The sequence below is a fragment of the Plutella xylostella genome, chromosome 25 (genome assembly GCF_932276165.1).
Source record: "Plutella xylostella chromosome 25, ilPluXylo3.1, whole genome shotgun sequence".
Classification (NCBI taxonomy): domain Eukaryota; kingdom Metazoa; phylum Arthropoda; class Insecta; order Lepidoptera; family Plutellidae; genus Plutella; species Plutella xylostella.
The window spans coordinates 2,975,988-2,990,995 of record NC_064005.1 but is presented as its reverse complement, the minus strand read 5'-3'; the positions used below and the strand labels follow the sequence as shown (position 1 = coordinate 2,990,995).

General features: G+C 36.9%; 1 protein-coding gene across 1 annotated transcript in view; it reads left to right on the top strand.

Moving 5' to 3' along the window:
* LOC105380833 overlaps window positions 1–15,008 on the top strand; it is an 81,061-nt gene that overhangs the window by 41,255 nt on the left and 24,798 nt on the right. Inside the window, exon 2 of the mRNA XM_048630194.1 lies at window positions 827–1,151. Within this exon, the coding sequence (XP_048486151.1) occupies window positions 827–1,151 (325 nt within the window). The remainder of the gene's footprint in view (window positions 1–826; window positions 1,152–15,008) is intronic.

Sequence of the window (15,008 nt, the reverse complement as noted above, 5' to 3'; positions counted from 1 at the left end):
ACTTTAAACTTTTCGTGAACAGAGAACGAAGAAAAACTTTGCTAATAGCGTTTCTGCAACAAATGCCCGAAAAAAGACGAAATTAGACCGCGCTTTCACAGTTAAAGTGGAATAAAATTTATAAAATGCTACACCGAACCTCTGGCTACGAAAACTTAGAGGCATTTTAGTGAGGACTAAGTTATTTGTCTAGGAGACCGCTGCAGGATTTTGGATGGTAATTTTATGTTTACAACTCCTGTAAATTACAAAATAAAACACAACATAAATAGGAAAGTCGTGTCATTTATTATCTAGTAACTTATGAGGTAGGTATAGTTAGGTACAGGTAATATTCCTAATATGATTTTGACCAACATTTCATGTCTTTTAACACAAACTTATGTCCATTTATCAATAAAAGATACGTTTAGCTTATTCGGTAGGTCAATAGTATTTTTATAGATCCCATAAAAAAGTGACATGATTCGTAACACCAGTCTGCATTTTTTTCTTACATAAACAGTGATATCCTTGATTTCAAATCTAAAGTAATATATGCATGGACATGCTGGTCGCATTGGGCTTGCTTGCGTTCCGTAAGATGGCGAAGTAAACAGACGTTACTTATTGGGATGAGTCAGCCGCCGAGACGCATAGAATGGTATCTAGTGAAACCAATTTATTTGATCCGGTGATCGACGTCGGCAACAATAATGTGTAATGTGATCACCCTATTTATCATTACCACTAAGCCGGATTAGCGAAGCATACGCTGGACCATGCATAGACTTCTGTCTCTTTCATACAAATAAAAATGGTATATTCACTATAATTTTCTTTCCAGGTTGCGGATGCATCAACTTTTGGTTTTGGCGCTGGCGGTTGGTGGATCGGCGGGGGCCGCGGCCTGCGGGGGGCACCTGCAGGGCCCGCACGGCGTCATACAGACGCCCAACTTCCCCGACGCCTTCCCCGTGCCCATCCGCTGCAAGTGGGTCATCTCGCACGCCACGCCCAACGGCACCATCTCCATCTACTTCACGCAGCAGTACACCACTACTGGACTCACCTTTACGGAGTACATGTACTACGATGACTCGTACAAACTCGGCGAGCGGAAAGCGTTTACTGTGACTGAAGAGAACATCACTAAAGTGAAGCGTATACAGGTAAGAAATCTAATTTGTATCTCTGTTGATTGTAAAACTTATGAACAGAAGTATTGGAAAAAAATAATATGTTTTGTTTAAAGTTGCAAATATTTGACCACTACCGCACATTGCTCTGTTGATCAACAATTCTAAATGTTGTTGATTACTATTGAGTAAGTAATGGTACAGTTTGGTCTGCAAATATTTTCTTTCTGTTGCACTGACCTGCATGAGAAGCGGGTGGCTCGCTTGCTAGTCACCTCTGAATATCCCAGGGATTACAGTCGTGACCATTATATGTGTATTGTGACCTGCATATGAGCTGTATATTCTGTATACTGTACAATGTGTTGTCAGTTTGTGGACGGCTCTGCTCGTGATTGATACTATGCGAGCACCGTTAAAGGGTATTTCGGCAATGTTATCAATTTATCTGATGGCAGTAAATAGTCAGCTTTATTCGATATATTGTGATTGTGACTATAAATAAGGATTCCTTTGTTCATATCGTAGATCGCACATAGACTACATAACATAATTGTGCACATAATGTATATGTGTTTATGTTGTGTATTTATGCACATTTAGCATTAGCTGACTATAATAAAGGCTATATATTATGTTTTTTATGTCAACGTCAGAGTTAAAAAATACAATCTGTCAGTGTTAAATAAATACATCGAAATTAATAGCTGAATAAAATATTTTAGAAAACTATTAAATAACACACACATGAACTGTACGTATAGTAGATGATTCAGTTAAAATTCATTGTAGGTAATCACATGCTGAATCGCATCCACGATGAATTGGCTGGTCGGAGAACTCCTCTTTAGAAGTCAGACACCAGTCGTTTTCAGAAAGTTTTAGAACAATCCTAAGATCTTATTTCACTGCAAGCAATACTAAGAAACAAATAAATAACAAAATCACGTACCCATTCTTCATCGTTTCAAATAAAACATGGAGTGCTGAGCCGATAGAATGCGTAATTCTCTTTGTAAAACTTCCGGGAACCCCCTTGGGGAAACACCTTTTATATCTTAGGAAACTTTACGTTTTATGTGATGATTTTTTTCTTAGTTTATGCAGATTTTATTGTTGTTATCCGTCTGAAGTGCGACTCTTGTTTTGAAATTCTCTCGGGTTTTACAGTCGACAGTTAGGTATGCGCATGCGGTGTGGAATTATTTTTGATTTTGTATTATCTTCGCTACATGAAAAAACAAATGTTGCTTCCCAATTCGCCTCTACTTGATAAATTAAGGTTTACTTTTACCATACTTACCTAAATAAAATTAGTCTTAGGTTCACTTTAATCAGTGCTTAAGTCCACTTTCACAATGGAAAATTCTGCCAATGAGACCGCTGTTTACAAAAAGTAGATTATTAATGTATTAGTGTCAAGAACAACCTTTCCGATTTAATAACACTTATTAGTTACCTTACTTAAAACCTTTGTAATCCGATATTCTGTATGAATAAAAATAAACAACAGCTAGCCCAAAACACCACACTGCCCCATACTATTATTGTTTATCAATGAGTGGCATTAGCTGGGCATCAACAGGAATCAGGTGGAAATCCTCACTCGACTCTCGTTTAATCCTGCTGAATTTCAAACCCCGAAATAGTCAATTTACGTTCACATAAAATCCCACACTCTCCCGTTGATAGTGGAAGATAAAATTTTATAGTTTGGGAGCGAAGCCTTTTTTGTACCACCAATAGGTAATCCTACATTTAGAAAACAATTTGCAAAATTCGGATGGCGTCAGTTTTGAATTTAGAACCGTTTAAACATTAAAGTCATTGTTCCAGAATTGATTTTATCATTGTAGCTACGAGTATATTGTAGGACTTTGTGTTATTCAATCTCATTTTCCAGTGGGAAAGTATTTTGCATTTTAGTTTAAATTCAGCCTTCAAAGGTACAAAGGTAATTTTAGCTCTATCACTCACATCGCTAACATTATTGGTTCTCACAATTCCTAAAATCTGAATAGAAAATATACCTAAATACGAACGTTGTCCGTTGCATTGTGCGTAAAATTATGTACGGTATGTTTCTATTGTATTGTAAAATTACAAAATGACGTCATTGTTATGTGAGATAGATTATAAATAATTTGAAACAACCTTCATATTTTGTATTTTCTGCGAAGTAGGGAAACAGAATACGAATTCGCAAGATAGCTGTGTTAGTGCCGTATGTTCTAAAGGCTCGGCTATACTACCTTTGTTTACTGAAGTGGATTTACATCACAATTCGATTAAGCTCATTGTTTGTGAATCTCCAGAACCTACTCATCATTGGTACAGTCCACAAAACAAGTACGTTTGTACTTACAGATCAAATACTTTGATCCTAAGATAAGAGTCACACAGGTAAGAAGATGAATGAGTTGAAGAATAAATATATGTAATCTGAATCTACATACCTACGTATTGACTTTTTAACCCCTACCCAACGAATATAACCCCGAGTGTTCTTATTATTATTAAATTCATTATTGCACAAAGTAAATTGGTACAAAGGCGAACTTAATGCTAGCAGAATTTTGTACCAGTTAACCTTTGGTGATGTTGAAAAAGTGATTGGTAGTGCTTAAGGCTTTGACGAGCCATATTTTATCCAAATCCACTGAGTCGTTCAAAAGTTATGCGAGATTACTGTTGAATGTCGGGGGTTTTTTAACTTTCTCATATTTACTTATTTGTATTGTTGACTGTACATAGCCTTCATAGTCTGGAATCTCACAAACTGAACCTAGACATGCGAGTTATGTTCAGATGTAATATCAGATATTGGTTCTTGTTAAGATACCATTATTCGATAGTGCAGGTACAATCACGGACCTAGGTAGGTAAGTAGCTCTTTGATTTTATCTTTTCCTTCTAGGACATTTCACCAAGCAAAATGATTAGTGTCCGACCATATAACCGCAATGTAAAACCACGTATAATGTTTTTTTTATTCGTCTCATAGCGATGTAACAGATAAATTAAAATAAATAATAAATAAATATGTGGGGACATCTCACACACGGCCATCCGACCCCAAGCTAGGCAGAACCTGTGTTATGGGTGTCGGACAGCTGATATATCTACACAAATACATAGATAGATAGATACTAAATATAAATATCAACACCCAAGACCCGAGTACAAATATCTGTCTTTAAACAAATATCTGCCCCAGCCGGGAATCGAACCCGGGACCTTCGGCATAGCAGTCAGGGCCACTAACCACTACGCCATTCGGTCGTCGATAAAACCCTAGACCAGCTCTAGTATTTGTCGCTGATAAACTCAGTCAAAATATCAATAGCATAGGCTATCGGCGTTGGTAAGAAGCATTATGTAGGTACATTTGTCTTATGCTTAGAGTATAGGTCTTATGTGTGAGTATACAGTGTGTTGTTTTTCGGACCCGACAAACTTTAAGGGTGGATTCTACGAGTAATTTCATCGAGACAAAACCCCCATATGTGAGGCCAAATCTCAATATTCTAGAAATGGCGGCTATATTAAAGTTGCTTTGAACTTTTTTTATGTAACTTTTAAACAGTTGTGGATATTTTTATTGGATAGAGATGACTTTTTGCGGATAAAAGCATTTTATTTCATATCCGTAAGGCGTTTAAATCTAGAGATATAATTTTCTATAAAGAAGAAGAAAATCTAATTTAAGTTACTTAAACCCCCACATATGGGGGTTTTTTCTCCATGAAATGACTCGTAGAATCTACCCTTAAAGTTTGTCGGGTCCGAAAAACAACATACTGTATAGTCAGCTGTTTCTTTTTAATCCTGTATTTTTTACTCTACTTGACAAATGACGAACAAAAACATAATTTTGGTCCAACAACTTTTAGTACTTATGTTTTGTAACATTTCTGCCCTAATAAAACGCTACGGCTCGTAAAACTCGTCTGTTTTTGCTCAATATAAGAGTGTAAAATTTACAGAAAGGGTCATGTCTCCTAATGTTTTGGGTCCGAAATGAACCTATTTATCATAAGTAGGTGTACCTAGCTTGTTGGTTGTAATTTGTAATGACTAAATTCTGAAAATATTGGATTGAAACATCGATAAAAGCTGTGAAAATGGGAAGAATGAGATTATACACACAAGTACCTATGTACAATAAAAGAAATTCAAATTAATTCAGAAAGAACAATATTAGATTGTGTATATTATCATAAAGTTTATAACAATTTATCAAATTACACTAACGAATTGGAATAATCAATACCACGCCTAGTAATATAGTGTGGATTGATGAAAGACCGTTATTAATTTTTTCCAAATGAAAGTCAGCATCAGTTTTAAGAAAATGATTATTTCCATTCATATGGAGGGGTGAGTCACCACGGGTCAAGTTAACACTACTTTGAAAGAAAGAAAGAAACTCAATGGGTAAGTACCTAATAAAAATAAACTCGAACAAAAACACATAACGCCACAAAGAAAAAAAACCTTAACTGTTTAGATTTAGAGTTTAGGTATGGAGGATTTGTTTGGGTGTAAGTAATTAGTCATTATTACGTCAGGCTTTTTACGGATGCAGCTCAATTATAGACTCCACTGCCTACAATATTTTCTACAGATGTTGCAAAGGTGATTTACTAAGCTGAAGGGTTAAGTTGAAGTGCCCTACCTCGTCATTCTTTCTAAACGGCTTATGTTCCGTATAATTTGGAAATTTAGAGCGCACCAATCCTAATTTTCAAACGAAAATCGGAAAATTAAAAGATTTAACGACCCTTAATCATAAATAAATATGTCAATGAGAGAACGCGGTAGATAGGTACCGAAGCCTCTTGCTCAGTCACAAAACGCTGGAGTGACCTGTGGGTGTGACCCACGTGACCCACGTCACTCGCAGTGCTGTCTTGACTGTCATTTTTTTTATTTACGACCTTCATAATCGTAATTGGCGCACTCGAGCGCCTCACGTTGAATTTACTGGGTCGCTTTATTAAATTACCGCCAACGTTTTTAGGTTGGCTGCGGTGAACTGCCAAAGTAAAGACGGAGATAATTGTTGCCGTTTGAAAACAAAGGGTTGTTTGTTATCTGCCTTAGTACTTATTACCTGCCTCCCGTTTGAAATTAGACTGGCTGAATTTGTTGCAAAAGTACAGTTCGGTTAAAACAACTTGGTAGTCCTGAAGTTGGCAACGAACATACTTTTGAACAGTGACTGAGCTCACTATCATCTATCACACAAAAAAAACTTTTTAAGACTCGTTTACCGAACATCCTGTAGATATCGGAATTCATTATAGCTTGGATTAATGTTCCAAGGACAACTAAAATTAAATTTAAACTTTGTTGACGGATCTAACTTACTCGTAACATGTACACAATATACATATTATATGTATTTTGTAAGTTTCAGTAGTGTAAAGTGTGTGGGTGTTATTCAGAAACAAGTAGGACAGCTACTCGTAGGTACTTGGCCGTTGGGTTGTGTTTCTAAAGTGTACAAGACGTAGAATAGCTCTCTGACTATGCAAGTTTAGACATTCAGAGTTTCGCATATCATATTCAGAGAAGTTAGCTGTAATCTTGTAGTAAGTGTTAGTCGCCCACTACCTATTTAAACTTGCGCAATACGAGGGGAACAGTCAAAAAAACATGTCGGACGATATCGCGAATTTTTCAAAATAATAGTACTTATGCCAATTGATACTAATATAAAGTTTTGCCTCATAGGGCAACTTTGCAATTTCTGACACTGCATGCCGGTGTACGTAATTACTTTTCCTCAGTAATTTAAGGCTGAATAAAAAATAAACTGTGCTACCATAAAAAACTTTAAACACTGTTTAACAAGTGTTTGAACAAAATTTGACAGATTTTGTAGGCGTTTGACAGCGCTAAACAACTGTTTAATACTATCTAAGTTTTTGTGGTAAGGCCCAAACTGTTTCAAAGTTATACACAAACAGTTTGATTCTATCAGTCACAGCCACTGGATGCAATCTATTACATCCAGTCATTACCAGCCACTACCCTCAAGTCGTCATCCCATCTAGCCGGAGGGTGTCCCACACTATGTTTGCCTAGTTGCGGTCTGCGGCTACTTAAATACAGGGTGTTTCAAAAATGGTATACTAAGCCGAAACCTACGTGTGCAGCATATTATATCTAAGCCCTAAAATGAAAAAAAAAAAACAATTTTCAGAGAAACTTTGTTGGTCAAATGACTTTTTACTATGGAGAATGATTTGTTTTTCGCGAATTTTCACACGTAGGTCCCGGGCTCCGTCTTAGCCTCCTGACCCCGAGAGGTATAAATGTATACACTGTTATTAAATTTAAAAAAATTTAAAAAAAATTACTACTGAACTGTTTTGTCACTTTGTCAAAGAACAAATTGTTTAAGGGATAGGTACTTTATAAAACTTTAAAGGAATAACAGGGATACTCCATAAAACTTTTAATATAGGTATTTTTAAACTATATATTATATTTTTTTTCAATGTCCTACTCATAGCACGCCAGGTGTCAGGAGGTTAGTATACCCTTTTTGCAACACCCCGTAGACTGTTGATTGCTAATGTCATTGTGTCTGTGGTACGGAAGCTGTGCAACAGTCAGCCCGCACTGATGGCCGGTGAGCCGTTGAGCTGATAATCCGTGGTACTGCGTGCAGCCGCGAGCGTGTCGCGGTATGTACTAGGGACCACGTGATCCTGTGGCCAATGGGCATGCACCGCGAATATCCATCTGTGATGACTTGATGGTATACCGACTACCGAGTGTAAAAACGGTAAAGTATGTCGAAAAGTATGTTGAAATGAGTCACCGGGTCATTCAAATTAACTTATATTAAGTATTCACAATTTTGCAAAGTTTTATCATTCCGATCATTTTTATCCTACGAGTTATTGAAACGTTTTGCAAACTCTATAATAATATAGGCGTTATAAAATACGCTCCATAGAAATTTTGTCGGCCACATGACTTTTTAACTATGGAGAGCAATTAAATTGACCACCTGATTCGCCTCTTTGATCTTACTATACCACTTTCGCAACACCTGTACCTATAATATTTTTGCTGATCTTCTGTTTAATTTTTTAGCTGATCTTTGAAGTTTCTAAACGAATAGCTGAAGTCACGTACTCTACGAGAAGTCGACGAGTCATTTATTTATTGGAGTATCCACGAGACGCTATCGCCCGCCACCGTCGTATACCTGCCAGTTCTGTCTGCAAGCCAGTTTACCTCTTATTTACTAAACTTGGAAAATATTTCTGAACGTGTCGTGACAGCCTTGTGACAGCTCAATTTCTACACACATACAAATAGTATCAGTTACGGCTGCACGGCACCTGTATCATCGTAGATAAACGTCTCTGTATAGTGATTCGCGATAATCACAACGTTTTGATTGTTGGGACGTGTTTTATGGAGTTTTTCATCGTCGGTAAAGTCGCCATGCAACTCGATCATGTATTTACTTAATTTTACTGTCTATAGACAGGATTCTGCTTATATTACGATATGTACGATGCATACGTAGTTTCCATTAGTTGCGGTAATTCAATAAAGCTTTAATAAAGCGTCCAATTACGATTATGAGTCACAGTCATGTCTTGCAGTCTTCTTCTTAGGCTGGCCACAGACTGACTGCATCGCAGCCACTGCTTGCAGTAGCTACAATCAACTGTATGCAGTTAGTTGTTCGACTTCGTGCAGTCATGATCGACTGCGTGCGGTTACTGTTGCGACTGCGTGCGGTTATTGTGGTGCAGTCCGTCTGATTTCAGCCTTATCGTGTCTGACTGCCCAGGGTGCGCCTGACGTATATTAGCTAGGGTGTATATAAGTCTTGCAGTTTCAACTGCAAATAGAGGCAGCAAAGATATTAAACTTCGAAGAAATCTCTTAGTGAAGCATTCCACTTGTGAGTCAAGTCCTCTCCAGTGTCCATATAAGTACTCGGGTGTCTCCTATCATGAGAGCATTCTTATTCCTACGTATAAGTATTAATAACTTACGTAGTTCTAATGACTTAGTTTTTTCAATAATACATAAGTAGGTATGACTCGCCAACTATCATAGGTATAAGTACGTACTCTGTTTAAAATTATCTGGTCGTTAAAACCAGTAGTAGCAAATCGGTATGCTTCTGAAATTATACCGCTAAAAAAATTTGGTAAAATTTTCAGTATATTTGAACTTAGAACGATAAAAAATACGGCACGTTATTCATAGGACACTGGCCGGTTATTGCGGTGGCCATAAAGAGCAATTGATTGAGTTTTTTTTTTCATAAAAAGATGGCTGCCAGTGAATTGAGCCCGCAGCCCACCTGGGATTGTTTAGAGCTAGAACCAAGCGCCGGATTAACTTTTGTGAAGTGGAAAATTGAGGTTTCATTTTCATTTTTCGGATGCGCTCGGATAGAATGGTAAAGAGATTGGCTTGCGGCTAGCTTGGGGATTTGGGAATTGAAAAGGATTTTTCGGCTTATGTAGTCTAAGTTTAAAACATTTAACAGTTTTAAAAACAATCTAGGTGAACATTTTCAAAAAAATTAGGTTATTTATTTATTGATGATGCTGGACTTTTTATTTGCACTTTTATGCTACGTTGAGGTAAGTCACTAAATGTCAAAATAAGACTTCATTCATATTTTTTTTTTACTTTGCACCATACAGCAACGAGCAATGAAACAATCGCAAGTTAAACACAGAGCCGAAAGGCTCAAACGGACTTTTAAATTGAGGCGCGAAACAACTCGAAATGGAGGCTTTTTGAAACAGTAACTGCTGTGGCGGCGGCTCGGGCAGATCGATCAAAAACCCCCCTTTTTTTCCCCACATTGCTAATTATTCATTCAGACCAGTCCAGCTTCGACTGACCGCGATTAGGGGTGGAAATAAAATGCAGCAGGTTGGTAGATAGCTCCGATTTTTTAACGACTACTGCCTATGGAGTCTCTTTTGTTTTACTGTAGTGTCCGAGAGTGAAAAGGGATGAGTTGGCTCAGATCTTTTCACGTGATTATCTATTCATGGGAGATTTGAAAACATAATTTATTTATAAGAGTGTTCGCCTATGGATAATAATTGAGATGCTTATTCAAATAAACCCTTTTTTATGCATGAATATGGTTAAAAATAAATGAATTTATTGTTCATCATCATCTTGAGCCTATAGCAGTCCACTGCTGGACGTAGGCCTCTCCCAAAGCACGCCACTGGATGCGATCTTTAGCTTTCCGCATCCAATCATATCCAGCCATCTTTCGCAAGTCGTTCCCAATTTATTGTTAATATAACACCCCCCGCGCACCGTCGATCTGATCGGACGTGTTTACGTTTTGCTCTCATTCAATCTAAGATTAAAAATATTTATCAGTAGTGTTGCACTTAAACCTTTTTGTTATCAAAGTATATTACTAATGTGCTACTAAACACAAGTGTAGTGACTGTGATTAAGAACTCTGAAGCTTTGTAAGTAAAAACATTTGCTAAAACCGAAATCGAGTGCTCAGTCCTACCCTACAGTAAATCACTGCATATTGGGTGCTTATCAAGCGCCTTACACTTTGGGAATAGCAACTTTTGTCACAACTTCAACAAAGCCACAACTTCAATCTCAGGATCCACCTGGCTACCAATTTACACTAAGAACAACGAGTGCAAAAATGCCTATCAATCACTCACCAACACGGGAACTAATACCAAAACCAATTCAAATAGTATCCAATCTGCAGCACTGTTCCTCTGAACCATCATTAAGTGATTCGCCGACTTCGAACATGGCACCAGTTTCTCGCATAAAGCGAAAAAGATCAGAGAGCGAAGGAATAGATGCTTTCATGAATGAAATGCGCACGCTCTTTAAGGAGCTCAAAAATAGCCAATCTGAAAAAATAGATAAGTTAGTCACGGCTGTGGAAGAGATTAAGTCCCAAAATTTAGAAATTCGTGCCTCTATGGAGTTCATTTCACTGAAGTATGACGAATTTAAACTCCAAATAGAGAAACTAGAACATGACCACACAAAAACCCTGGAATACGTTCAAACTCTCGAAGAAAAAATAGAATCTCAAGAACGAGCACAGCGTTCCACATGCGTGGAAATAAGGAATATACCCGTCGGCAAACCGGAAAATAAAGAAATCCTCATTAAAACTGTAGCGGAAATTGGCCGACAAATTAACGTTCAAATAGACTCAAAGGAGATTAAGGACATCTTCAGAACCAAAAACAAAGACCCCAGAAAGTCTACTGTAATTCTAGACCTAACTACCGTCCTAACTAAAGAGAAGGTCATTCAGATGTTTAAAAAATATAACAAAGAGAGGCCACGGTTATCCACTGAAGATCTGAAACTTCCAGGTCCTTGCCAACCGATATTTATATCAGAAAATCTGTCTGCAAGAATGAAAAGAATATTTTTCCTTGCCCGTGACTTTGCCAAAATGAACAGTTTTAAGTTCTGTTGGACTTCGAGTGGCAAAGTGTTTCTCAGAAAGACGGAAGGAGATGGACCTGTTCTAATCAGATGTGAAAATGATCTCACAAGGCTGAGATCAAATCTAGTATGACTAGTGAAGACAGATATAAAGTTCCTCATTTATTTTATTTGCATGCTTAGTCTCAATATTTGCCTGTATCATTTTGTATTATTTAATTTTGCTCTAAAATCATTAAAAATTACTAACCTACTCAACGTACATACACACCACTGTCACAAACAAAACCATCACAAAATTATAAAATTAGTGTTAAAAACTCTCTATAACAACAAAATTACTTCTACTGAAAGCAACTTTTACCCTATCAAACTGCCAAATAAATATACTGTGAAAAACTATGACCATGTTGTTTATGAGCTTATTGTTCTTTTATTTCTTATTTATGTCTGAACAAGCAATCATAGATGATATCGAAAACATTTCTGTCTCTGACTCTTTTATAAGTTCACCAGAAAAAGTAGTTCAATATGTAACTAACAGTAAAGATTCCTACAAAATACTACATGTTAATATCCGAAGTATTAACTGCAATTTTGATAGTCTTCTGATTTTATTAAAAAGAATTTATATACAATTAGATATTATTATTTTGACCGAATGCTGGTTAAGCAAATGCCCACTTGCGCCGACTTTACCTGGTTATATATCATTCAGGTCAAACTATTCAAACCAAAACGAAGGTGTAATTGTATACTTAAGAGACTGCCTTGAACTTACTGTTGTAGAGCCCGTATTCGTTGATGCAAATTGTTTACTAATAAAACATTCGTCAAAATTGTGCATTGTATCCTTATATCGATCCCCAACTTACAAAAATACAAGTAATTTCATGGCTTCTCTAGATTCAGTACTTAATTCTTTAAATGACTTCCGTTCTATTATCATCATGGGTGATATAAATATAAATATAAAACCTGACAGTTCGGACCAAAATAGTGATGATTACCTTAATTTACTAGCTTCACATGGAATACTGCCCGGGCATATTTTCGCTACTAGGGAAAAAAGTTGCTTAGATCATGTCATGTTAAGAGGTGACCAAAAGTCTACGACCATTGTGTTTGAATCGCCTTTAACTGACCACCATCCAGTGTTCCTTTGCACTTCATTAAAGCCTGTAGCTACAAAGGGCAAACACACTTTAAAACAAGTTAACGAAGAGGCTGTCATTGGTGAGCTGGAAAATACTGACTTTGCATACCTATTGAGTTACACAGATCCAAATATAACTGCTGAAAGTATTGTGAATACCTTATCCAACATAATTAAGAGTAATACAGAGACAGTTAATATATCTTCTAAGAATAAAATCATTAAGCCCTGGATGACCCCTGGTCTTCTCCGATGTATAAGAAACCGAGACAAACTTTACCTCAAATCCACCAAATCTCCACAAAACCAAATACTTAAAACAACTTTCATAAGGTATAAAAATTACTGTAATAATCTATTAAAAAAGGTTAAGAAAACGTTTGAACAAAATGAGCTGGAGAGGGCAAAGGGTAATCCTAAGAAAATGTGGCATACAATTAAGAGAATAGCTAATATAAGCCGTCAACCGTCAGCAACAAATAAGCTTTTAAAATTATCCGACAGTGCTCTAAATTCAGTGAATATTGTAAATAAATTCTTCGCTCAAGTAGGAAGTAATTTGGCCAGTAGGATAGGCACTCTGAACAATAATGTTGAAGGCCCCACTTTTGAAACAGATAGGAACCCAAGCATCAACTCTATGGCTTTGCTAGAGGTAGATTGTATGGAGGTGGAAGAGATTATTCTAGGTCTTAAAAACTCCAGCGCTGTAGGCTGGGATGGTATCTCTACCTCTATAATAAAGAAAAGTCGCCATATTCTGGTGCCTATACTATGTCATTTATTCAATCTGTGTATTTCTAATGGGTCATTTCCAAAGATTTTTAAAAAAGGACTAGTTCATCCAATACATAAGGGTGGGGAGGAGAGCAGTGTAAACAACTATAGACCTATTTCTGTTCTTACCGTGCTGTCTAAAATATTGGAGAAAATATTGAATAGGAAACTAGTAAACCATTTAGATAAAAATAATATTATTTCAGAGAACCAATTTGGGTTCCGAAGTGGGAGATCCACTGAGGATGCCGTCCATACCCTGACTGATCACATTGTTAAAGGCTTGGATAGTGGTCTTAAAACGGTTGGTATCTTTCTGGACTTGTGTAAAGCGTTTGACACTGTCTCTATCCCCCTCCTTCTATGTAAAATGGAACGCTGTGGTATTCGTGGGATAGCGCTTGACTTATTCACTGATTATCTTCAAGATCGGACTCAGAGAGTAGTCATTGGTGAACATATAAGCGACGAACAACCCATTAGCTTTGGTGTTCCTCAGGGTAGTGTCCTTGGACCTACCTTGTTCCTTATATACATAAACGAGCTATGTGACTTCAACATAAAAAATAGTAAAATTATTACATATGCTGATGACACTGTCTTACTCGTTCAAGCTAAATCTTGGGATGAGGTTCATTACTTTGCTGAAAGTTCTCTACATAGTATAATGATCTGGCTGTCCAAAAATCTCCTTACCCTAAATATTGAAAAAACCAAATATATAACATTTTCCATTAGACGCTTTTCCCAACCACCCCCATCTTTTGAAATAAGGGCACACGTGTGTGACATTAAAAATACAAGTAGTCCATGTTCTTGTAACAACATTATAAGAACAGATCATATCCGTTACCTAGGTATAATAATTGATAGTCTGTTAGGCTGGAACCAGCATTGTAATCAACTCATCTCGCGAGTACGTAAACTGATAGTGGTGTTTAAAAGATTACGAATAGCTGCAAACTCTGATACCTTGAAGTTAGTTTATCATGCCCTTGCACAGTCTATCATCAGTTACTGCATTGTTGCCTGGGGAGGATGCTGCAAAACCCGCCTTATCAGAGTTGAGAGAGCCCAAAGATGCATATTGAAGGTGATGGCATTTAAACCTACTCTATTTTCTACCTCAGAAATTTATTCGTATTGGAGAGTCTTGTCTGTGAGGAAGTTATTTTATATGGCCGTTATTTTACGTAAACATACAAACACTATTTTTCATCCAAATTACATGACAACTAAGCGCAGGCATGATATCGTCTGTTCATTGGTAAAGCACAAAACGGTATTTGCTGGTCGTTTTTACTACTGTATCAGTCCTATCTTATACAACCGGCTCAATAAAATTCTTGATATATACCACATGACACTCCGAGAATGTAAGCTCACAACTGTCACATGGTTGCTTTCCCTTTCTTATGAAGATACTGAGAGTCTTAGCGCAGTAAATAAATAATAAATAAATAATTTTTTTACACAACACTACATAAGTACCTACA